The sequence below is a fragment of the Drosophila persimilis genome, unplaced genomic scaffold (assembly GCF_003286085.1).
Source record: "Drosophila persimilis strain 14011-0111.01,24,50 unplaced genomic scaffold, DperRS2 tig00000002-arrow-pilon, whole genome shotgun sequence".
Classification (NCBI taxonomy): domain Eukaryota; kingdom Metazoa; phylum Arthropoda; class Insecta; order Diptera; family Drosophilidae; genus Drosophila; species Drosophila persimilis.
In genome coordinates, this window is record NW_020825289.1 from 1,927,960 (window position 1) to 1,953,983 (window position 26,024).

Consider the following 26,024-nt stretch of genomic DNA (forward strand, 5'->3'; position numbering starts at 1 on the left):
GTTGCACCAAGTCCCTGTGTCTTCATGGATGAATGGGTTCAACCGCTGAAGACTAGGACCAATTGTAGATCCTTTCCTAACTTTTTCGATTTCTCCGTGATACTCGTGATGCTGGACGATTTCGACAATTTTATAAAATGCTTCATTGTATTCGGTCGGTGAGATAGTTTTTTCGAAATTTAGGCTTGGGTCTTTATATTTTCTTATGAAGCGGAACACATACACGAACACTCTAAGCAGTTGGAGGTGTGAGGAGAATCCCTCGATGACATCTAACAGCTCCGAACTTCGCACAGCCGCGGTCAGACCGACCGCAGTCTTCCTCTTTTCCAGCTGAAGATCATCGGAGTGTTCGAAATGAGCGTTCTTGGGCCAGTTTTCTTCTTCCTCTTTCAGAAATAATGTTTCTTCGAACCAAATTGACTGAACGATTCGTCGACGTCACAACCTTTTGAGACAATATCTGCTGGGTTCTGTTTCGTGGGTACATGACGCCACGTAGCATCATCTGACCACTCTTGAATCTCAGTCACTGTACTTGAAACGAATGTCGACAACGACGATGGATGAGACCGGAGCTCTGAATCCGACCAATAAACGACTCGTTCAATGGGCTCGTTTAATAGGGGCTTGATTCTGTGATAGAGATCTGCGAAAAGGTGAGCGTCACATAACTCAAGCCTTGGGAGCGTTTTGGTCTTGAGCGGCGCTACTTTGGATTTCGAAGTCAACAAAGATATTTTTAAACCTTCTGCAGCACGCTCCATAGGCTCTCATGGAGGCCTCAGCGAAGGCATGTATTTGAATCGGTGACATCGGATCGGAATACACAAACCGAGATATGGATATGTCTTCCAATTGAGAGAGTGTATTTTTCAACTTATTCCACGCTGTTTCCAAATGCAGCGGGATCGACTCATTCCAATCTAGTTTGTTAAGCCAAAGCTCCTGCAATAGGATCTTGCCTTTTATGACGATAGGACTTAACAAACCAAGGGGGTCAAACAACTTTTATGTCACCGATAGTATGTTCCGTTTTGTCGCTCGGAGACCCATAACTGAATTGTCAATTTTGAACTTAAAGGCATCGTCAGCAGGTAACCATGAGATTCCTAACGCCTTTGTCGACTCTGAATCCGAGATTGTAATGGGTTTGGCTGTGCTCTCAGATGCGGTGATCTCGGGTGAGTTTGAGCTCTAGGGAATGAGAGCTTCGCAGACTCACTCAACCTTTTCAAACACCGGATAGCTAAGAATGGGACTGGTCCAGTCCCATAGGTTACAGTGTTGAGCTTGTATAATCTTAAGGATTCAGAAGGGTCTCTTCTCCACACTATGAGCTAAAACTGCCGATCCGCTTCGTTCACCATCACTTGGCGATACAACTTTTTGATATCGGCAGTCAGGGCAAACCTGTGCAGACGGAAACGGAGCAGTGGTAAGTATAGTTCCTCTTGAATGGTAGGTCCGACCATCAGAATATCATTCAAGGCCACCTGTGAGGACGTCTTGGACGAAGCATCGAACACGACTCGGAGCTTGGTAGACGTACTTTGGGGCCTCAGAACACACTGATGAAGGATTACGTAGTGTGGAGTAGAAGGAATCGTATTGTCATTAGGAGACATATGACCTAAGGAGAGGTACTCTTCTATGAATTCCAAGTACATTTTCTTCCACTCAGGGTCATGATGCAATCGTCTTTCAAGCGAAAAAAACCGCCGTTTAGCAACCTCAAACTAGTTGCCTAAACAATTTCGGCCTGATGATAGTACCTGAGTCGTCTTACGATAGTGTTCTTCACGTAGCTTGTGCTCAGGTGTGCCAATTTTCTTGGTAGATGGCAGACCAATCGGTCAGGGTTATAACCTAAAATTGATTTCAGGATGCAAAAATCAAAGGAGAACTCACTACCATTTATTCGCGACTTCACCCCTGTGTGTATTTTTTCCTTTACTTGAGAGTTAGATTCACTAATTCCAAGTTAATACAGGACTTCTCTCTACGGATCTGTAAGCGATTAGCGAGGTCCACGGCAATGAAATTTGTTTGTGATCCAGAGTCGAGCAGAGCTCTGGCCAGAATGTGTTCACCGCTCTTAGTTCAGACGCTTACGATCGATGTAGCCAGAATTACCCTGTCCAACGCTGTCCCATGCAGAACATGTGACGTGGAAGGTTGATTCTGATTTGATGGAGGAGAATAACTCTCATGGGGTGGTGGCAACGCGAGACTATTCGCCGACACTGTGTATCGATGCAATAATGTATGATGTGAGCGGCTGCACACTCGACATTTATTGGCTTTGCATTTTACAACAGCGTGGCCTTTTCGCAGATAATTAATGCATAAGGATGCCGACTTGGCAAACTAAAAACTTTGCATCACCGAGAGACGCGAAAATGGAGGGCAATTTGACACTACATGGTCTCCTGAATTGCAGTAGCTACAAGATTGCTGAGTTCTACTGTTGGTAGAAGTGGAAGAACAAGCAAATGAACTGCGATTATGTGGCTTGTTTGGCATGACTTTTTCTTGCCTTGGCTTGGTCGATTCCTTAGCAGACAGATGCTGGTATCGACGATTCAAGACTTTCTCAAAGTCGGGCCACAGCGGCAACTTCTCATAGGTAACCTGTTGTAAATATGAGACGAGTACGTTGTTTGGAAAAAGGTAGCGAATAAATTTGAACTACCAACAGCAGAAGCTTCTGTTTTGTTCTGGTAATGAAGGGACGGAGGAAAAGCGTTTGACTTACGCTTAGAGCTAACGAACGAATAGAGTTTTTTAGGATCACTACGAAAGTTACTACTACATTGTGAAAGGTAATGATTATAACACTGACTATTGACGGCAAGGAACAGAGAGCGAGCGGAGGAGTATAGAGCTAAGGCCAACGTGGAGCCCGACTTCTGGTACTTTTTATAGAGCCGGGATTTATTATTTTTTAAGTATGACAAATACTTGGAGAACCAGGGAGGCTTGGACGATACAGGTACAGTGATATCTGGAACAAATGTATTAAGGGCGGAGTAAATAGAACTATAAAAAGAGTTAACAGTTGCATCTATGTTCGGTAATAAATAAAGAAACGACCAATCAACACGCGAGAGATGTAGATCTAAATCGATAAAGTTTGTTTTGCGAAAACACTTTATGTGACAAGGAGCCATGGAACTGTCAGCACCTCCAGATTGTGTACACTCCAGTGATATCAACAAAGTTGGATGGTAAGGATCTTCAGGGAGAGATATTGGGCTTGCTCTAGATACCGTAGCAAGAGAACCATCGTTAACAAAAACGAGGTCAAGAAGTCTGTCCCTAATGTTTTTAACGGCATTAATTTGGACAAGGGAAATATCCGTTAGCCCATTGATAAAGTCATTATGGCAATTGGGAAACAACAGGTTAGCGTCATCACAAGGCAGCCAAGAAAGAAATGGGAGGTTAAAGTCCCCAATGACAATAATTCGATCATTGCACCCTAATGCAGAAACAACAGTATTAATTGCTGAGAGGTGGTGTAAGTAAAGCTCAGCATCAGACCTGGGAGGAATGTAAGAGCAGGTTAAATAAAAAAATGCGGAGCCGACACGAACTTTGACTGCAACAAATTCAATTCCATGAATGTTATTGAATGGGAATAACTCAGATGAGAAAACAGATTTAACTGCAATCAGAACCCCACCTGCAAAAGATGGGCGGTCCATTCTATAAATAGTGTAACTATCAATGAAAATTTCATGATCATTGACAGAGGAGTTAAGCCAGGTTTCGGTAAACGCGATGGCATCGAAATCAAAGGACGCGCTTTTAGTATGAATTTGACGCAATTTTCCCAGCAAACTGCGAACGTTCTGATAGTGCATGGAAAAATAGTACATCAGTTTTTTGGAGCATGTTCGGTAATTCTTGGATTCGAGTTCGAATCTTTGAGAAGGAACTCATGCACAATTGTATGCTCACGCTATATTGACGGTACTAGAGAACTGGATAGTAAAGAATCAGGGAGAAGAATTTTAAAGGATGATATGTTGCGCTTATGTTTAAATGTAAATTTAGTCACAACTATATCTGCAGGCGAAGTGTTAAGTTTAGAGGAAAGATGTTGTTTAACATCCTCCGTTGTAGCCTCAGGAATAAGACGAGAAACAAATATTGCTTTCCGAGGGACCACTGCTCTAAGTTGAAGTCCCGAGCGAGATCGAGATGGTGGAGCCACTCCTAAAAGAGATCTCGGTCCAAGGGCAGAGGAATTGGCAGCAATGGCTGTAGCAGGAATTGGAGTAGGAATTGGAGCAGGAATCGGAGCAGGAATTGGCAAGACGTCGTCAGCAACCAGCACACCCGCACTAGGAGCACTCACCGCGTCAGAAGTGACGGCCACAGAAACTGCAGGGATGGGATTGATGCTGTTGGGAAGTTGGGTGCTCGAAGGAAGCACATTGCTCGGTGTAAAGAACACCGGAGCCACCGTTGGCGGATTTACAGACAACGGCGTGGCATGACTACACGGAAATGCTTCCGATGGATGAAGGTGGAAGGCAGGCGTACCAATCGGATTAGGTTGCAAGAGATTGGTATCATTATGCGGAATTTTCCGTCTAGGCGATTCGCTCAAGAGTTTGAGCCCAAGAAACTGTGATTCAAGGGCAAGACAATTCTCGTTGAGAGCCACAAATTGTTTCCGGACATCCAGAAACCCAGTTCGAGTCTGTCTCATGGCCTCAATCTCCCGATAAGCCAGACATGACCAAGACAGGCCCATACGTTTCGAGATCAGATCGTTTAGTTGGCCAAAATTTCCATCACCAGCACATTTTATGTGGGCAAAATTGTCGCACAGCCAGCAGCTAAGAAATGAATCACCAATGATAACACCACCGAATTCACATTTCTTTGCACTACAAGCGATTGCCATTATTGACAGCAGTAGAGTCACTGTGCACGAATAATAAAAGCACAGATTAAGAGCGCAGGCGAAATGGGAGAGGAGACAGCAGAGCGAGCCCCACAATCAGCAGCAGTGGCATTAATTCAGAGCAGACGATTCAACAAGTGCAGGGAACGAGCAGTAAACTCACCAAAGCAGAGACAACAAAAGAATACTCCACAAAGAAGGAGAATATAGGCCATCCAGAGAGAGTGAGAGCAAGAATGCGAGCAGCAGGCCCGCATATGCTTTCGAGAGAGTGTAGACGATGCAAACGCTTATGCGCGAGAACAGTGCACACCGATGAAACGATAACCAAAGTCAGACTGGGTAAAAAACAATAACAAATTGACTGCACAAGTCCGATATTACTTTGCGAAACACCGGTGATTAACACAAATTTTAGTCAATATCAAAGAGATTCGATGATCTACCAAAACAAAATGACAAATGATACCAGCCAGGCTCCGTTTTTCACTTTCACAAAATTTTTCCGATTTACTTTTGAAATCACATAAATTGGGGCTCTCTTTTTCCCATTCCGCAAGATTTCTTCGTTTTCAAAACGAAAACATTTTCGTTGACGAAATGAAAAGTAAACGGCTTTTTATACAACAAAACGAACCTTAATTGCAAAAGGAAAAAAATAGATGACTTATTGATGCATAAACATAAACATACCTATATCAGAGTAATTTAACTTGTGCTTTCTTTATAAATAATTTTATTTTAACCCAACCTCAAATTTGCTTCGGACAAAATTGGCCACAGCAACAACAAATTTCGTTTTGGTGTAAGTAGCTGACGCATTCCGATTTGGTTATCGGAGCGTTGGCAAGTAATACATTTTTGCGTATAACAGCACAAATGTGCATGTAACAGCTCAGACTGTGCTTGTAACATGCGCTTAACAGAACATCTGGGTGAGCACAGCTGTTTCCCGCCCAATGTAATTCGGACTTTTCTGCAATCGTTTTGCTTTAAAACAAGCAATTGAAAAAATAAAAGGCATTTTAATCACGCTGTATTTTTACAAAGCAGCCAGGTCAGTTGTTTTTGTTTGCCAGAAACGATGAAAAAAGAAACATATCGATAAAAAAAATATGTGAAAACTGGAGCCACCTTAAAAAAGGGGCAGAGAATGCAGGAGAAAAAAAAAACATGACCGGCTTAAGCAAGAGCTATAAGCGAATCTCCGCGCAGCTTCGGCCGCGTTTTTGACTTTTCGTGTCTTCCATTTTCGCTCTCTCGTCTATACATTGCCGCTTAAGAGGTATTTCATTTTCCGTTGCTGTGACGTGTTGCACAACTGTTAACATGGACAACGATCCGAATATAGGCGCGGGCGGATATATTGTGATGGCTGATTCCAGACTGAGACTGTATAAGCGTAAAAGTCAGTCATTATATGATCGATTGCACAGGCTTTGCGAATCCTTCGCGGGCAATAAAATTGACAAATTGACCGCCGCGGAAGTCGAGGTGCGCCTTGATATGTTGGCAGAAATTCGAAAGAAATTTAATACGGCCCATAATGAATTGGAGGCTCTTGATCGAAACGAGATTGGAAGTGAGCTGCACGAAAAGTTCGATATTCGGTTCATATTATTGAAAGATGAGTTGCTGGCTGCTGTTGACTTAAGCCAGTCGCACGCCTCTGCCCATTCTACGACTCTGCCAAACCATTCCGGACATCATGGCTCACAAGCAGTGATTTCCTGAGCTGAAAGTGCCTTAGTTTTCTGGTGGATACGTCGAGTTTTCGGATTTTATGGCCATGTTCAAATCGGTGATTGAAGCGGATGCGGATCTCAGTGAAATTCCAGCACCTTCGCTCTTGCATCTCTGATGCAGCTTTCGACTCGGTTCGATCGTTGGAGCTCTCCAGTGCCAATTACGAAGTAAATGTATCCGATTGGAGTATTCCATCTAACATTCAGCTTGCCGATGCTGCATTTTTATACCCGATACTCAAAAGGAGTATTTGGGTATATTAGGTTTGTGGTAAAAGTGGAAGTGTGTAACGTCCAGAAGGAATCGTTTCCGACCCCATAAAGTATATATATTCTTGATCAGCATCAATAGCCGAGTCGATTGAGCCATGTCTGTCTGTCCGTCCGTCCGTCTGTCCGTCCCTATTAGCGCCTAGTGCTCAAAGACTATCAGAGCTAGAGCAACGATGGTTTGGATCCGGACTTCTGTGATATGTCAATGCTACAAAAATATTTCAAAACTTCGCCCCGCCCACTTCCACCCCCACAAAGGACGAAAATCTGTGGCATCCACAATTTTAAAGATACGAGAAAACCAAAAACGCAGAATCGTAGAGATTGACTATATCTTTTAGACTGCAGAATCTGAATTGGATCGTATTATTATTATAATATAATTAATAATAATATAATTAATATAATATAATTAATATAATATAATATAATTAATATAATATAATATAATTAATATAATATAATATAATATAATTAATATAATATAATATAATATAATTAATATAATATAATATAATTAATATAATATAATATTTCATTTTTTCTCGCCCTGTCTCTCTCTCTCTAACACACACGTAGCAAGCCGGCTTTGCTTAGAGTAAAACATTAGCGCCTAGATCTCAGAGACTATAAAAGCTAGAGCAACAAAATTTGGTATCCATACTCCTAAGATATCGAACCGAGACGAGTTTGTTTCAAAATTTCGCCACACCCCCTTCCACCCCCGCAAAGGACGAAAATCTGGGGATATTCACAAATCTCAGAGACTATTAACGCTAGAGTAACCAAATTTGGTATTCGCACTCCTGTTAGATCTCACTATAAAACGTATATCTCAAAATTTCGCCCCACCCCCTTCCGCCCCCACAAAGGTCGAAAATCTGTTGCATGACCATATCAATCCGGTTGCTGAATCTGGATCAGATCGGATTATTTTTATAGCCAAAAGGAACAAATCAATTTGCAGTGGCTACGCAGCGCCCGACGTCACGCTCAGACTGATTTTCGGTCGTGTCTTTTAATATTAGCGGCGTCTGCCGGAGGAGAGCCATACTGACTAAATATCGGGTATAAATGTAGAGTTGCGGTGTCCGCAGCAACTCACAACGTTCCCGCTCGTTCAATTCTCAACGGGTTATTCTCCTCATTGGTGCGAGCGTTTTTTATGATCTTCTCTGAGTACGGGAAATCAAATTCTTCTGGCCTGCCTCTTCTGCAGAAGACCCGGCTTGGGTGGATCGTATCTGGCGATGGACAGAAGGTTTCAAGCTCGGCGCTTTCGGCAACGCACAATTGTCCAGATTCGGAAGCTGAGATGGATAAAACTCTTCGTATGTTTTGGGAAGTCGAGAATTTTGTGGAAGCTGGTTTGAATACCAAAGAAGAAGACGATTGTGAATCTCATTTCGTAAGCCACCTTTCACGGTTGCCGTCCGGGGAGTATGCAGTTCGTCTGCCGCTAAAGAACAATAATGATCACTTAAGAGAATCTTATGCTCAGGCTTATTGACGGTTCAATATCGAACGTAATCTTACACTCAAGGAGCGGTATTCCGCCTTTATAACGGATTTATACATTGATTTGCATCATATGCACCAAGTCAACCCTGATTCCCGTAGCCTCTGCAAATATTTCTTGCTTCAGCACTGTGTCCTAAAGGAGGACAGTACGACGACAAAACTCCGTGTCCTTTTCGATGGATCCGAAATAAAATTACGATATGTTCTTTAATGCGTGACATCCAAATTGCAAGTGTCGCTTGCCTGCCCTTTACATTGCCGCTCCGATCGCTAAGCGCAGCTTCGCTCGGCAGACGTCGGTAGGCAGACGCAAAGCGGAAATAGCGAAGAGCGAGCTGGCAGAGAGCGTTTAGCAGGGCAAGCACGCGCAAAGCTTTAACAAACAAATGAGTGACATAGACATAAGTAACAAACAAAATAAGCGGCTGAGTGCCAAGAATTAGGTGCTATTTGGCAAGCAGCTAATCGGCTGGGTTCTGCTCCGAACAATAGTGACAGACTGATTTTGTAGTCTGCCCAGTGGCTCTCCTCGTTCGCGCTTTTGGCCCTGTTGAAGAGGGTCTTGCAGTTTTTACGTAGGATGTCTATTTGTTTTGACCACCAGGGGGGTTTCTTTTTCCCCCTAGGTTTGCTAGAGGGACATGCTGCCGCGAAGGCTTTGTTGCATGCTTCTGTGAACCTGTTCACTAGGCGATCTAGGTCGTCTTTTGTGTCAGGGAATGATGTTACTTTGGCGGGGAGTAAGTCCTCCAGGGCTGAGTTATATCTTTCCCAGTTGGCTTTCCTGGGATTAATATAGTCCTTAGGTTTCGGACACTCGAGGGATAGTGTGGTCTCGATGTATCTGTGGTCAGAGAAAGAGTGGTCATCAAGGACTTGCCAACTCTTGACTATGTCTTACAGGTTGGGAGACACTAAGGTGAGGTCAATAACCTCCTGTCGATTTTTAATTATAAAAGTGGGGTCGTTGCCCCGATTACAAATAAATAGATTTGAGTTAAGGATGAAGCTGAAAATTGACTCACCCCTTACATTTGTGTTCGAGCTCCCCCATTGAGTGAGGTGAGCGTTGGCATCGCAACCTATTAATAGGTCTATGTCCGACCTCTCGCTGTCGCTGGCTAGTTTGCGAACAAGGTCGTTGGGAGGATCGTTCCCTCATGGGCCATGTAGGACGACATCAGCCTTAGATGTGTCCCTTTCAGCTCTGGCTTGCCTCCGTGTTGTCGCTATCGCTATAATTATGGAGCAGAAAGATATTAAGGTGCTTTCTGGCGAGAATGCAGGTGCGGGTTTTACCTTCATGTTGAGCTACAATTATCTTGTACTCCTTCGACCCTAGTCCCTAAACCTTGTCTCCCACTATCCAAGATTCCTGGATCAGGGCTACGTCTGCTCCGCTCTCTTCGAGGCGGAGAGCAGCAGATGCTGCTTTACAGTGGTGGAGATTGATCTGAACGAGCCTTAGTGTTCTCCACCACTGTAATGTCGGCATCCGGATCGTCCTCGGCTTCCTCGTGGTAACACATCGCCTCGAGGTCGCATCTCAGCGTGCCATCGGTGGAGTAGCCCTCTGGGTCTATCTCTGTGTGATCGTCGGGTGCTTCGATCTCCGAGGCAGCGTCCTGCTCGACTGGCTTGTCGACAAGACGTGCCTCGGCCGCCGCATCCGACTTGTAGACCTTTACGGTCACAGAGCTGAACCCAAAATTGAGCTCGCCTTTGGCAGCCTCAATCGGGGCCAGCGACTCTTTGTTGAGGACGACCACCGCCTGGTTTGTGGGGCCCTGTGTCGTCTCAACTTTGACCACCTTCTAATCCGCTGTTGGGAGGTGGGGGTTGCATCTTTGCAGCATTTTTAGGATGCGCTCCGGCTCCTTCATTGAGGCGGGCACCCAGACTCTCGCCCTTGGTCTACTGGGTACTTCGCTCCAGTCTACAGCGACGAGCTTCGCTCCTGGGTAGACTTCCCCGACTTGCGCTACCGCTGCTTTGTACAGCTGTACGGAGCGCTCATCTTCACAGGCTACGATTTTTATGCGTCCTTTCTCTGGCAATCTGCGCGAACGATGCGTTAGGCAGCACTCTGGAGCGCTTCGGTGTCGGCCCCGGAGTCTCCTGCGAGCGCTGCCTTTTTTGCTGAGGGGCTTCCTTCTTCGGTGCTTCCTTGCCAAAGTTCGGCAGCACCTTCGAGGCCCACTCAACCTTCTTAATCCATTTGTCCGTCGGGCTGGACATCTGGCTTGCGTTCTGCCGACAGAGTATGTTGCCAGCACTCCTTCTATCGGCATATGTAAAAGATTTGGCTTTGACACTAGTAGATGGTGACCCGGCAGGCAGAGCAGCCGCAGGATTGCATAGCGACTCTGCCAAGGTATCGGTTTTGGGAGCCAATTCACCACCCACCCCGACACCGGGATGGGACCCCTTTGGGCTCTCCCTAGCATCTTCCGCCGCGCAGGTTTTCCCTGCTGATTTCCGGGTCGGGCGAGGCCTTTGGGCCGCTGCCTTCCCCTGTTTGGGATTGCTCCCTGTTGGCATTTGGGGAGTGCCAGACTCATTTTGTTTGTTTTTAAATTCTTCCATTCTTTTCCCACGAGCTGCAGAGAAGGGGTACGGTCCGTCCGGGCAGAGATCCACGTTGCCCGGATAAGGCATACTTAGAACAGGGGGCTGCCAAGTCCCTGAGCTCTCCGTTAACGACTGGGCTAGTTTTATATACCGGGCCCCCAGCCAGGCTGACTCTCGGCACGGGTCGAATAACACTCTTAGTCCGGCCCGGTGTGAGCTGAATGTGGGGGGTTGGGATGTGGGTAGGTAGTGTGTAGGGATAGGGGAGTGTGTGAGCTACTTATACGAGGCGGCACCACAAGCGCATCGTCAGTGTTGCTACTTCGCGAACACCCGCTGGCTGTCCGGGGCTGCTTATTTTCGGTACTCTCCCTACGGATTTCCGATTATTCGCAGCTGACCTACCTATATGACCTGTATATAGGTAGGTCGTTCGCTATCCGCAACCTGCGACCCGTCCGGTGGCCTCAGCTAGGCCCCCTTTGAGCCACCTCACGAGCTCATCAGAACAGAAACTTTCTTAGAAAAAAAATAGACTTTTTAGGACACATAGTTAAGAAGGCGAGAGATCAAACCCGGACAAGATAAAAGCCATAAAAGACTTTCCCTGTCCCAAAACCTCCAGACAAATCAAATCCTTTTTAGGATTGCTAGGGTATTACCGGAAATTCATCAGGGACTTCGCTAAGCTTACAAAACCAATAACAAAACAGCTCAAAAGGGGCAAATGGGTCGTAATCGATTCGGAGTTCCGACAAGCGTTTGAACTTTGCAAAACGCTACTAACTAACGACCTTATATTACAGTACCCGGATTTCGAAAAAACATTCACCCTTACAACTGATGCGAGTAACTTCGCTATAGGGGCCGTGCTCTCCCAAGGCCCAGATAACGCTGATAAACCAGTTTGTTTTGCTAGTAGGACTCTGACAGACGCAGAAACCCGGTATTCCACGATAGAAAAGGAAATGCTGGCTATAGTTTGGGCGGTAAAGTACTTCCGCCCATACCTATATGAAGTTCAGAATTGTAACAGATCACAAGCCTCTAGTTTGGTTAGGCAATTTCAAGGGTCAGAACCCAAAGCTCCTTCGCTGGAAAATAACACTTTCCGAGTATGACTACGAAATAGTCTACAGGAAAGGTTCACAAAACGTTGTAGCAGATGCCTAAGTAGAATAGAGCCAAATATCTGCGTAAATGATACCAGCCCCACAGTAACCCCTAGTATACCAACAATCAATAGCCCGTTGAACCAGTTCTCTATCCAAGCGATATTTAAAATCAACCCGATAGCTTCATGCGTTCAACCACAAAGTTCGTAGAGTTATCTCCGAACCTTCTTTTACGTTAGAAAAATACCCAACAAGACTTTGGCAATCCACACTACCGACGAAATATTCAACAGTATAGAGATATCGTATTCTAAATATTTTTCGGATAGCAACCTTTACAATATTTGTAGATGCTTAATTTTCCTTGGGGAACCAGCAAACCCAGGCGAGACCAAAGAATTAATCAAAACGTACCACACGAAAAATAACCACAGGGGGATCGATGAGACATACGAACACCTGAAAAGGGAGTTCTACATACCTCAATTGAAAAACGAAATTTCCGAAATAATTCGAAATTGCGAGGTATGCCTCACCCTTAAATATGATAGGCAACCACAAAAACCCCCTTTCGTTTTACCCGAAATACCGAACGGACCATTAGATATCATTCACACAGACATCTATACAATCAACAGTAATTACAACCTGACAATTATTGATAAATTCTCTAAATTTTCACAAGCTTACCCACTAACAAACAGAAACTCTGTTAGCGTCACAAAAGCATTCAAAGACTTTATGAGCCACTTCGGCTTGCCCAAAAAGATAATACTCGACCAAGGTGCCGAATTTGCGGGAGCTGTTTTCAAAGACTTTCTTCAACAGTACAATATCGAGCTGCATATCACTTCCTTCCAACAATCAAGCAGCAATTCGACAGTCGAACGCTTACACTCAACACTAACAGAAATCTATAGAATAATCCTCAAAAAGAGGAAAGAATTGAAATTGACACAAGACCATAACGAAATCCTCGACGAAACCATAATAACTTACAACAATGTCATCCTCAGCAGTACCAACTTGACACCTTTCGAACTATTCAGTGGACGAACACACATTTTCGATCAAATAATCCAATTTAATAACGAACATGAATACTTGACAAAACTTAACGAATTCCAAACTACACTTTACCCAGCAGTCAAGCTAAACATGGAAAACCAGACCTATAAAAGAACAGAAAAAGCGAATGAATCTAGGATAGAGGCCCCCACCGTACCGACGGGTAATCTAATATTTAGGAAGGAAAATAGGAGAAACAAATTAACACCGCGTTTCAGAACACATAAAGCTTTAGTAGACAACGGGAAAAAAAATACAAAAAAAAAAAAAACACAAACAATAAAGTAAAAGTTTACACCATGCATTAACTACCCCTTAAACTGAACTCTTACAGACTAACGCTAGGGTATGCACAACGACTTTTGCTCGACGTTTTTGATAAGGACCAGCCGTTAATAAAGGTCAACCTGGGACCGGCTAGAGTAGTAAATTCATTTAAAACAATAAACCACGTCATCCACTTAAACGATTACGAAGTAACAGCAGAACAACTTATCAAAGTAATCGATAACTTACCTAACGACAACGCATTCTCTGACCTAAAACTAACATTGCATGAAAAGATTCAGCAGGTGTTAGAAAGATTGAGCACCTTACTCCCGCATAACATACCGAGGAGGGGATTGATTAACGGACTAGGTAGCATAGTGAAGATCGTTTCAGGCAATATGGATGCCGACGATGAGACAAAAATAACCAACAATTTCGCAAATATTAACAAAAATTTAGAGCTCAGCCAGAAATTTAGGAAAGAGACACTAATTAGATTTAAAAATATTACGAACCATATCAACATCGAACAAGAAGCGATTAGCAATTTCATAAACACTTACCAAAATAAAATCTCTAAAGAACTAGATTCAGAACAACACACTATACAACTTATAAAAATATATCAATCGAATCACTTATAGTATAGACATATTATATAATCACCTAAGCAACATAGCGGAGAGCCTGCTATTCACCAAATTAAAATTAATCCCAAAATATATCTTAAATTCAGAGGAGATTCAAAGAATTAAAAAATTACTGTCACATCAAAATATTACACTAGAATTAGACCATGAAATGTAAAACGTACTTTCACTGGAATCAACAACAGTAAACAAAACTCTAACTTTTAAAATTAAAATATCCATGCTATCACAGGAACAATACCAATTGTACCGATTAATACCCTTACCGTATTAACGTATGAACGACTATGTCATTCAACCCGGACATTGTAATGTCCACTTTGACTACTTTGACTGTCGCAACATTCTACATACCGCGGCACAAACAACCGCCTACACATTTTAACATAACAACATCGAAACTGGAACCCGACATCCGGCATAATGCCGACTCGGCGGTTTCACATACGCTAGCCCGTTGCAACATTTTATACTTATGTATGCCTTATGTACTAAACTCAAAGCCTCTGCGAAGGCTTCCTAAGAATATAATTAATAAACACAGAACACTTCAATTTTGAACTCGAAACCGAACAGTCAGACTTTATACAAACTCAAACACAATCTTTGGAAAAGACAGAAATATAAACCCATACAAGAACAACCAGGACCATCTACAAGAAGAAGAAGGCCGAACTAGTAACTCGCGCGCATTGGCTTGGGCTGAACGGCAGGAACCAACTACAACTGCGGAGGTCACCTCACGGATGGAGCTGTTCCAATCGGATTGGAAAGAGTTCTCACAACTTGGGGATTCCATGGCCCTTCTCGAACACGTGGATGGGTATGGAAATCCAGAGGAAGACAATGCAATCTACGAGGAAAAATATCTAACGGCACATGCAATGATTTTGGAGAAAAAGCGGTTGGTACAACCAACTACAACTACAACGATCAACGGGGATGGCAGCAAAGGGCTTCATCTACACAAAGACGCAGTACTCTGTCTGCTACAACAACAACAGCTATTTGAACAGTCAGCTGCAAACCAGAACATGTCCATGCGTGCTGGTGGAGAGAGCGAGATGGGCGAATTCGGAAGCGCGGTGAATTCAAATTCTGCATTTGGTGCGGTCACACCAATACAAAGCGAATTTCCAAAAATTCAAATCGAACGGTTCGCTGGCAGCTACACAAAGTGGCCAGTTTTTCAGGATATCTATTAACGTACAATTCATAGCAGGCATGACCCTAAACGGTTCTTGCAAGGAATAATTCGATCTACAAAGTAGAAGGAACAACGGTATAAAATTTCTAGTCAGTCTAATAGGAATCGTGAAGTTTATGCGGCTCAACAGATCAGGGCTGCCTATGTCACCCCCGATCAGGTTGTGCATAAATATCACAGCAAGCATTTTTCTACGGTTAACTAAGGATGGGAGGTTTACTAATAGTAGTCTACTGGAGTAAGATGGGAGTCTTACACCAGCATCCCAGTTAAGGCCCCGCAGAGCAAAGAGTAAAAAGTTTTTCTGTACTGATTCTATACGGTCCTGGTGTACTTTGTACTGAGGGCACCATACACAGGAGCCGTATTCTAAGATCGGACGAACAAGCAAGGTATAGAGAGTCTTTGTTATATAGGGGTTGTCAAATTCCTTTGACCACCTCTTTATAAACCCAAGCACGACCATGGCCTTATTTACCATGGTAGAAATGTGTTCGGAAAACTTTAACTTTCCGTCTAATAAGACACCAAGATCATTCACCAGGGTAATAGGATATAGATAGCCAACAAAGGGCTAGAACGATGAAATGTCATTACTTTGCATTTCGAGGCATTAAGGTGTAACAAGTTTTGCACAGCACCATGAATGAAAGTTATTGAGATCTGATTGCAAGCGAGAATGAAATGAAATGTCCTTGTACTGGACACACAGTTTAACATCATCCGCATACATAAGTACTCGAGAGTATGTTAATACCGAAGGCAGGTCATTAATAGAGAGTTTGAATAGACCTAGATGGCTGCCTGTGGTACTCCCGAAGAAACCTTTACTGGTGAATAGAGGGAGTTTTTGAAGAAGGCTCTTTGAGACCTGGAACAAAGATAGCTGGAAATCCATCTCAGGAGATTGGGCGGAAACCTTAAAAGGTCAAGTTTATGTGTTAGAAGGGAATGGTTTACAGAGTCGAATGCTTTACTAATGTCGGTGTAAATAACATCCGTCTGTAAGTAACCTTGAAAGCCTTTAATAATGAAAGAGGTAAACTCTAACAAGTTCGTGGTGGTTGATCGCCGCCTTATAAATTCATGCTGAGCTGGAGATATAAGTGACTTGCAGAGATGTTGCAAGTGCGGAGTTAAAACCTTCTCAAACATTTTAGGAATAGCGGATAACTTTGCTATACCTCTATAATTTTTTGCATCAGACTTGCTACCTTTTTTATGGAGAGGAATAACAAACGATTCCTTCCAGATCGGGGGGAAGCAAGAAGAATCAATGGACAGGGTGAATAGTTTCAGTAAAGGTCCACATAGAGCCTCGGCGCAGTACCTGAGTACACAACCTGGAACCCCGTCTGGACCCGGTGAAAACACCGGCTTAACTAGTCGAAGATCATGAAGTAAAGAACATTCATTTAACAAGGGACTGAAAATGCCGTTCAACCTGGGTAAACCGTATGGGTATGGATGACCAGAGTAGCTTTCCTCAGAATAGGTGGTTTGGAAAAATTGGGCAAAAAGATCGGTAATCGCCTGATCATTATTTTCCGACGTATTACAAAATGATAGCGAGGGTGGGTGTGCGGACGTTCTACGCTTACTGTTTACGAAGCAGTAAAACTGTTTAGGGTCCTGAGAAAAACGTATCCTGCATCGAGATAGGTAGTTCTTATAGCATTGAGCATTAAGAACTGAAAAGTTTGACCGAGCTACTACATAGCGACAGTGAGAAATAGGAGAACGCACTTCTTGAAATTTTGTATAAAGTCTTGATTTTAAGTTTTTTAGACTGGATAACTCTTTGGTAAACCAATTGGGTTTTCCAGATCTAATCGGACAAGAAAACGGGACACAAGAATCAAACGAGAGGAACATTGTGAGTTGCTGCGGAAACCGCATCTCTACATTTATACCCGATACTTAGTCAGTATGGCTCTTCTCCGGCAGACGCCGCTAATATTGAACGACATGACAAAGAGTGCCTGCGAAAGAGACAGCAAATCAGTCTGAGCGTGTCATCGGTCCCTGCGTAGCCACTGCAAATTGATTTGTTCCTTTTGGCTATAAAAATGATCCGATCTGATTCAGATGCAGCAACTTGATAGATATGGTCATTCTCTATGATTGTGCGTTTTTAGTTTTCTCGAATCTTTAATATTGTGGATGCAAAAGATTTTCTGCCTTTGTTGGGCCTGAAGGGGGGGGCGAAATTTTGACAAAAAACATTCAAGGTCCGATATCACAGGAGTGTGGATACCGAATTTGGCTGCTCTAGCTTTTATAGTCTCTGAGATCCTTGAACTCATATTTTGCAATTGGCAAAACCGACTATAAAACCTGTGTGTTATAGAGAGCGAGAAAGAATGAAGTGTTTTCTTGGTTCTGACTATAATAATGATACGATCCAATTAAGATTTTGCACCTAATATTTTCGACCTCCAAAATATATATCAAAATACAGCCACCCAAAGTTTTCGGTTATTTCGTATTAAAAAAACTCTTCTTATTTTTCAATGTATAAGAATAAGTTTGTTATACCCGATACTCAAAATGAGTATTGGGGTATATTAGATTTTTGGTTAAAATGGACGTGTGTAACGTCCAGATTCCGACCCCATAAAGTATATATATTCTTGATCAGCATCAATAGCTATCAGTGCCAAGTGCTCAAAGACTATAAGAGCTAGAGCAACGACATTTTAAATCCGGACTTCTGTGATATGTCACTGTTACGAGAATATTTCAAAACTTTGCCCCGCCCACTTCCGCCCCCACAAAGGGCGAAAATCTGTCGCATACACAATTTTAAAGATACGAGAAAACCAAAAACGCAGAATCGTAGAGAATGACCATATCTTTTCATAACCACGATTAAAGATCAACAATTCAAAAATATTCGACGATTCCCTGAAACGTCACGGAACATACATATATACTAGAATTACACAGTTTTAAGTACGCATAAGTCATTGTTCTTTATTAGTTCTAATGTTGATTTTTAAATATGGATGGAGTTTGTGTGCGTGTGGCTCAAACTCTAGGCAGAGACTGGTTCCAGAGCGACAGAGTTGCTTAGCAAAAAACGAAAGCTGGTTATTTCTATGGATAAATATTCAATATTGCGGTATTCCGTAGAGCAACATAAAGTCTATGTTCTGCCTGAATACAGTCAAATTGCACATGCAAAACTGATGGGATGGCCAGAAACAAAAAAAACGTCTAGCGTTAGTAGAAATAAAACGTCTAGACCTGGTGGAACACCCTTTGAAACGGCTCATTAAAAGTTTACCTCGACATCAGATTGAGAGTCTGCCGAAAATCGCACATTAATCAGCAATGAGGCTGATTCTAAAATGTTTTTGGATACATCGAAATATTGGAAAATTCCGCAACCTTCGTCTGCTCTCTACTGCCGCCCTATATTATTTAAATACGCCATAGAATCTTCGGATTAAATAAAGTCAACTGTAATCGATATTAAGAATCAGATTGAAAATATGGGTCAGGTACAACATAAAATCACGGAAGGAAAAACCATACGTGTCGATTTTGAATTTTTCCTATTTTAATTGATGGATAATTTTTTAACGATCTCACTTTTACTACATCGACCTCACAATGCGCATTTTATAAAAAAATACAAAAGTACTTAAAAAATTTTGATGATTCTATAATTAAAGAGGAAACCTTAGAATAGAATAGAATTTCCCCATTTCATGCAAAAATAAGATGTATGGAGTTTATTCTTAAACTTACATATACCATTACACGAAGCGGAGAATTTTTGGACAACGGCACGCCAGCCAAGGAAAAACAAAACAATGGAAAAAAAACGAGGGGGAACGTTGTGAGTTGCTGCGGACACCGCAACTCTACAGTTATACCCGATACTAAGTCAGTATGGCTTTCCTCCGGCAGACGCCGCTAATATTAAACGACACGACAAAGAGTGCGTGCGAGAGAGACAGAAAATCAGTCTGAGCGTGATGTCACGTGCTGCGTAGCCACTGCAAATTGATTTGTTCCTTTTGGCTACAAAAATTATCTGATCTGATCCAGATTCAGCAATCTGATAGATATGGTCGTTATCTATGATTCTGCGTTTTTAGTTTTCTCGAATCTGCAATATTGTGGATGCAACAGATTTTCGTCCTTTGTGTGGGCGGAAGGGGGTGGGGCGAAATTTTGAGATACACGTTTTATAGTGAGATCTAAGAGAAGTGCGGATTCCAAATTTGGTTACTCTAGCGTTAATAGTCTTTGAGATTTGTGAATATCCCCAGATTTGCATCCTTTGCGGGGGCGGAAGGGGGTGTGGCGAAATTTTGAAACAAACTCGTCTCGGTCTGATATATTAGGAGTGTGGATACCAAATTTGGTTGCTCTAGCTTTTATAGTCTCTGAGATCTAGGCGCTAATGTTTTACTCTAAGCAAAGCCGCCTATGCTACCTGTGTGTTAGAGAGAGACAGGGCGAGAAAAAATGAAATTGTTTTCTTGATGCTGGCTATAATAGTAATACGATCCAATTCAGATTCTGCAGTCTAAAAGATATGGTCATTCTCTACGATTCTGCGTTTTTTGTTTTCTCGTATCTTTAAAATTGTGGATGCCACAGATTTTCGCCCTTTGTGGGGGCGGAAGTGGGCGGGGCAAAGTTTTGAAATATTTTTGTAGCAGTGACATATCACAGAAGTCTGGATCCAAAACATCGTTGCTCTAGCTCTTATAGTCTTTGAGCATTAGGCGCTGAAGGGGACGGACAGACGGACAGACGGACGGACGGACAGACGGACAGACAGACATGGCTCAATCGACTCGGCTATTGATGCTGATCAAGAATATATATACTTTATGGGGTCGGAAACGATTCCTTCTGGACGTTAAACACATCCACTTTTACCACAAATCTAATATACCCCAATACTCATTTTGAGTATCGGGTATAATTATTCAAGATAAATTCGTTGACAAACTATTAGTGAAGGTGGGCTGCCCCAAGCAGCCCACCAGCCATGTAAACGCATCACATTCATACTTTTAGAAAAACGAAATTACTGCAGAAGTAACTGGGGTGGATTTTATCAAAAGATTGGGTGTCATGTTGCAGTACTTGCTGCGACTCAATACTTTCCCGTTCGTTTATTTTGTTATCTGAAACGAAACTGGGTGGAATTGGGTGGTCGACACTTAGTCGGAAATCATATTGTGGGAGGAAGTGCAGAAAATAGACTTTTAATGATGTTTACTCCAATTTATTATATTTTACATTTATTCGAATTTAATATGCCACACAAGATTACCGATATACCGGTAAAATTTAAAATACACAAATTCAATTTATTCAGCCAGGCTCCGTGTTCACAAAAGTTTTAAGATTTACTTTTGAATACACATCAATTAGGGCTCCCGTTTTCACATTCCGCAAGATTTATTCGTTTTCAAAACGAAAAAATTTTCATTGACGAAATGAAAAGTAAACGAAACGAACCTTAATTACAAAAGGAAAAAAATAGATGACTTATTATGATGCATTAACATAATCTTGACACTTATATCAGGGTAATTAAACTTTAATAATTTTATTTTAACCCAAACTCAAATTTCTCGGCAAAAATTGGCCAGGGCAACAAAAACAACACCTTGAAACGAAAATGAAACGTTTTGACTGAAAGCGTAATCCGCAAAAGTAAGTGAAAAATGGAGCCTGCCTGATTTTGAAATTATGGGGTATTTTTACGAGTAACTAGTGTGATCGTGAAAAGATCTATTGCATTAATAATGTGCGTATTTCGGGATGTCGACCGTCCTGCAATGGTAGAAAATTCCTTTGCCTCAGTCTCCTTTTTATATGTACCATATACTATGATAATCATCTAATTTTAGATTTTTGTATTTTTTTTAAGGCCGTCATTAAAAAAACTCGAATAACTTGCAAGTGTCATGGAGTCTCTGGATCATGCAGTTTAATTACCTGCTGGCAGCAATTATCATCTATAAGAGAAATTGGTAAGTTATGCTCTAAAAATAAAATAGTGACATGATATGACGGTCATCTAAGGATCATGTAGACGTATACGGTCGTATGGCCCTAAGTGTTTTTTTGCGAAGTGAACTATCTTCTTATATCCCTTGATATAGGCAAATTCCAATGATGCTGCTCTTGTCATGACGAAAAATTCCGCCTGGAATATGTTAAGTAGGCTGCTGTTTAAGATTCTGGCCTAATTATGACAAAACAAACTTTAGTTGTTGAAAATGGTTTTATTGGTTTTAAAAATATTCGCAAAGAATTCATATTCACCATTTTCAAATGTTTAAAACTCTTATCGCACAACTTTCACCATCAGAAAGATGTATCTCTAAAACAAGACTTCATCAGCTTCTGTCGGCGTCAAAATACGTTGACAATTCAATTTTTTTTTTTTTGCTTAAAAAAGTTTTTGTTAATTGTGATAAAATGTTTTTGAAGCAGATGTCCTTTTGATTCGATACATTGGGTGGTTAAAAAATCTATCTATATGAGTGGTTTGATGTGGAAGAGCTTGGACTGTGATAGTAAAGACCACTCTTTTATGTTGGTTTTTCTTGATATTATCAAAAACCTTCCGGACAAAAAAATTGTTACTGACCACTCAGAATCGGTCTTCGTACTTTTCTCTATCGAAAAAGTAGCAGCAGTAGTTGTTTAACAGTTTTCGAACAAAGAGGCAAACAGTTTATTTGCATTTGGCTCTTTGTTTCAGACTTAAATTCTTATATCCTTGATATTGCACCTGTGTAGATATAAAACGCAGTTTTTGAAGAACCACGATCGCATTTTTTGACTATTTTCTTAAACCAATCGACACGAGCCTCTTTTCGACCGATTTTTAAATTGTGTGTGATCCAAGGCGAACACACCTTTTTTTTACTACGATGTGATCATGAAAAATCTTATGGACGTCATACTAATGCTTAAGGATGTTTCAATCTTATGCTGACATGACGATCTTCCCCAATTATTTCTGTGTTAACTAATTTTTATTTATTTATTTTTATACCCGATACTCAAAATGAGTATTGGGGTATATTAGATTTGTGGTAAAAGTGGATGTGTGTAACGTCCAGAAGGAATCGTTTCCGACCCCATAAAGTATATATATTCTTGATCAGCATCAATAGCCGAGTCGATTGAGCCATGTCTGTCTGTCCGTCCGTCCGTCTGTCCGTCCCTATTAGCGCCTAGTGCTCAAAGACTATACGAGCTAGAGCAACGATGTTTTGGATCCAGACTTCTGTGATATGTCACTGCTACAAGAATATTTCAAAACTTTGCCCCGCCCACTTCCGCCCCCACAAAGGGCGAAAATCTGTGGCATTACAATTTCGACGATACGAGAAAACTAAAAACGCAAAATCGTAGAAGATGACTATATCTTTTAGAGTGCAAAATCTGAACCAGATCGTATAATTATTATAGCCAGAATCAAGAAAACAATTTCATTCTATCTCGCTCTGTCTCTCTTTAACACACAGGTTTCATGGTCGGTTTTGCCAATTGCAAAATATGAGTTCAAGGATCTCAGAACCCATAAGAGCTAGAGCAACAAAATTTGGTATCCACACTCCTGTGATATCGGACCTTGACCGTTTTGTGTCAAAATTTCGCCACACCCCCTTCCGCCCCCGCAAATGACGAAAATCTGGGGCACCCACAAATCTCAGAGACTATTAACGCTAGAGTAACCAAATTTAGTATCCGCACTCCTGTTAGATCTCACTATAAAACGTATATCTCAAAATTTCGCCCCACCCCCTTCCGCCCACACAGAGGACGAAAATCTGTTGCATCCACAATATTGCAGATTCGAGAAAACTAAAAAGGCAGAATCATAGATAACGACCATATCTATCAGATTGCTGAATCTGGATCAGATCAGATAATTTTTATAGCCAAAAGGAACAAATCAATTTGCAGTGGCTATGCAGCGCCCGACTTCACGCTCAGACTGATTTGCTGTCTCTCTCGCACGCACTCTTTGTCGTGTCGTTTAATATTAGCGGCGTCTGCCGGAGTATACTGACTAATTATCGGGTATAAATGTAGAGTTGTAGAGTAGAGAACTCACAACGTTCCCCCTCCTTTTTTATAAGATGTACTTCTTTTTGTACGTTAATCGATTTTAGACGCGATCGTACAAGAAAACGGTATATGTAAGCTTATCCCAGAAAATATCATACTTCTTACTACAGTGTTAAATTTTGAAAGTTTTTTTACTTCAGCTTCAGTAGAAAACAAAATTTAATTTTATTTTTTCTGCATATTTAAAAGATAAAATATGCTGGTGGTGGAAATTTTGGCCGTCTAAACAGTCTGATCTCGAAACGAATGGGCCTGTCTTGGTCATGTCTGGCTTGTCGGGAGATTGTCGGGGCCGAAATGCGCTCTTTCATGAGACAGACTCGAACTGGGTTTCAGGATGTCCGGAAAAAATTCGTGGCTCTCAACGAGAAATTTTTAGCTCTAGAATCGCAATTTACATTTTAATTTACATTGAAACATAATCGCAACATACACTCCCCGACACTTGAATACGACATACTAAATTGTACACTTTAGGCACCAATATTTTCGGGCACAAGCCAAAGAAAACGGTGAAAAAAAACATGTTTTATTATTTTAGCACTAGCTTAAAGTACAGTTTTAGATTTTTAAATCGAGTTTTAGTCGTGATTTTTAGTTGCGGCTCGCAGATGAGATCTCATAGAGGTCTCGGAAGTAGCAATTTTGGTTCGGTTTTTAATGTTTTTGCCATAATTTGACCCGTTCTTTATGAAATCACTCAGAACACACCTAGTTTAACCAATTTCATCACTTATTTTCATTATTGATGGACCTACTTCCTTCGAGGCTTTTATAGTGGAGTTTTCGTCCTTTGAAAAGGACTTACCATAACCCAAATTTTTTTCTCGTAATAATGACACCCTAATTGATTTTTGAGAATTTATTCAATGTCCGGTCGCGACCACATCCAAAATAAAAAATTTTTCAATGTGAATGTCGTATTCAAGTGTCGCATTTTTTGGGAGCGGAAATTTGAGTTATGTCAATTAAATTTTTTTCCTCAATCTACTTTGATGAATATTGCTATTATTTTTTTTAATTTATGCTAAATTGAATAGAGATTTGAGGAAAATTCAAATTCACCGTTTTCTTTGGCTTGTGCCCGAAAATAATGGTGCCTAAAGTGTACATTTTAGTATGTCGTATTCAAGTGTCGGGGAGTGTACCATCTTTTAAAAATCTTCTCCCTGATTCTTTACTATCTAAATCTCTTGACCCGTCAAAATGGACTGACTATACAATTATGCATAAGTTTCTTCATAAAGATTCGAAATCGAGTCCCAGAATTACCAAACCTTCTGCTCCAAAAAACTAATTAACCATTTTTGTATTCACTATCAGAACGTTCGCAGTTTGTTGGGCAAATTGCGTCAAATTCATACAAATAGTGCGTCTTTTGATTTCGACCCCATAGCTTTTACCGAAACCTGGCTTAACTCTTTTGTCAATAATCATCAAATTTTTATTGACAATTACACTATTTATAGAATGGACCGCCCATCTTTCGCTGGTGGGGTTCTGGTTGCAGTAAAATCTGATTTCTCATCTGAGTTATTCCCATTCAATAACATCCATAGAATTGAATTTGTTGCAGTCAAAATTCGTGTTGGTTCGGTATTTTTCTATTTAACCTGCTCCTACATTCCTCCCAGGTCTGATGCTGAGGTTTACTTTAACCACCTCTCAGAAATTAATACTATCGTATCCGCATTACGTTGCAATGGTCAAACTATTGTTATGGGGGACCAATCTACCATTTGTTTCTTGGGTGCCTTGCGACGACGCTAACCGGCTGCTTCTCAATTGCCACAATGATTTTATTCATGGGCTTATCAATTTTTCCTTGTTTAAATTAATGGTGTTAAAAACATTAGGGACAGTCTTTTTGGCCTCATGTTTCCTGAAGATCCTTACCATCCAACTCTGCCGATATCCTTTGGTGTACCCGATCTGATGGTGCTGACAGTTGCATGGCTCCTTGCCGCATAAAGTGGTTTCGAAAAACCATTTGTTTAAACACGGAGCGTTTTCCGCATTAATGTTTATTCACGGATGAGGGCGTGTTAGTTTTTAGTAAACGAATAAAATTTGATGTATGCGTTTAAGCGTTAGGCAATAACAATTTATTACAAATTATAGTGCTTAATCACTGAGCATAAGAGAGACTTTACTGTGTAAGGTAGCGATCTTGGCTGGGGTACATATCTCAATCTACTCCAGGGTCGAAATTACAGCAATATTTATAATTTGACGGGGCTCAGAATTTCGGACTGACGAAGGCAGTCTCGCAGACGGGAGCGATCGTGGTGAAGGAGAACCGTACGGGGCGTGTCAGCCGGTTTCACCAAGAACGCTTAGGCAATCGCCGGATAGCGCTTTCAGGATCTTATCAGGCTCAGAATTACTACGAAGGTCTTTGCTATGCGGAGATACTGACAAGTATCGCCGAGAGTACTTACGGGACCCTGTCGGTCTACTGGGATCATACATGGCGCCAACAGCTGTCACCGAGAGCGCCTAGGCCTAGGCCTAGCACCGTAGACTGCACTTGGCCTAGTTTCCATCGTAGCGGTGGCA

The 26,024-nt window shown here is 41.7% G+C and overlaps 1 protein-coding gene across 2 annotated transcripts in view; it reads left to right on the forward strand.

Annotated features, from left to right (window-relative positions):
- The window catches only part of LOC6603244 (protein Wnt-5), an 89,127-nt gene that overhangs the window by 46,832 nt on the left and 16,271 nt on the right, over nucleotides 1–26,024 (forward strand). For both annotated transcript variants that reach the window (XM_026985579.1, XM_026985580.1), the window contains exon 8: nucleotides 21,247–21,349. In XM_026985579.1, the coding sequence (XP_026841380.1) occupies nucleotides 21,247–21,349 (103 nt within the window). The remainder of the gene's footprint in view (nucleotides 1–21,246; nucleotides 21,350–26,024) is intronic.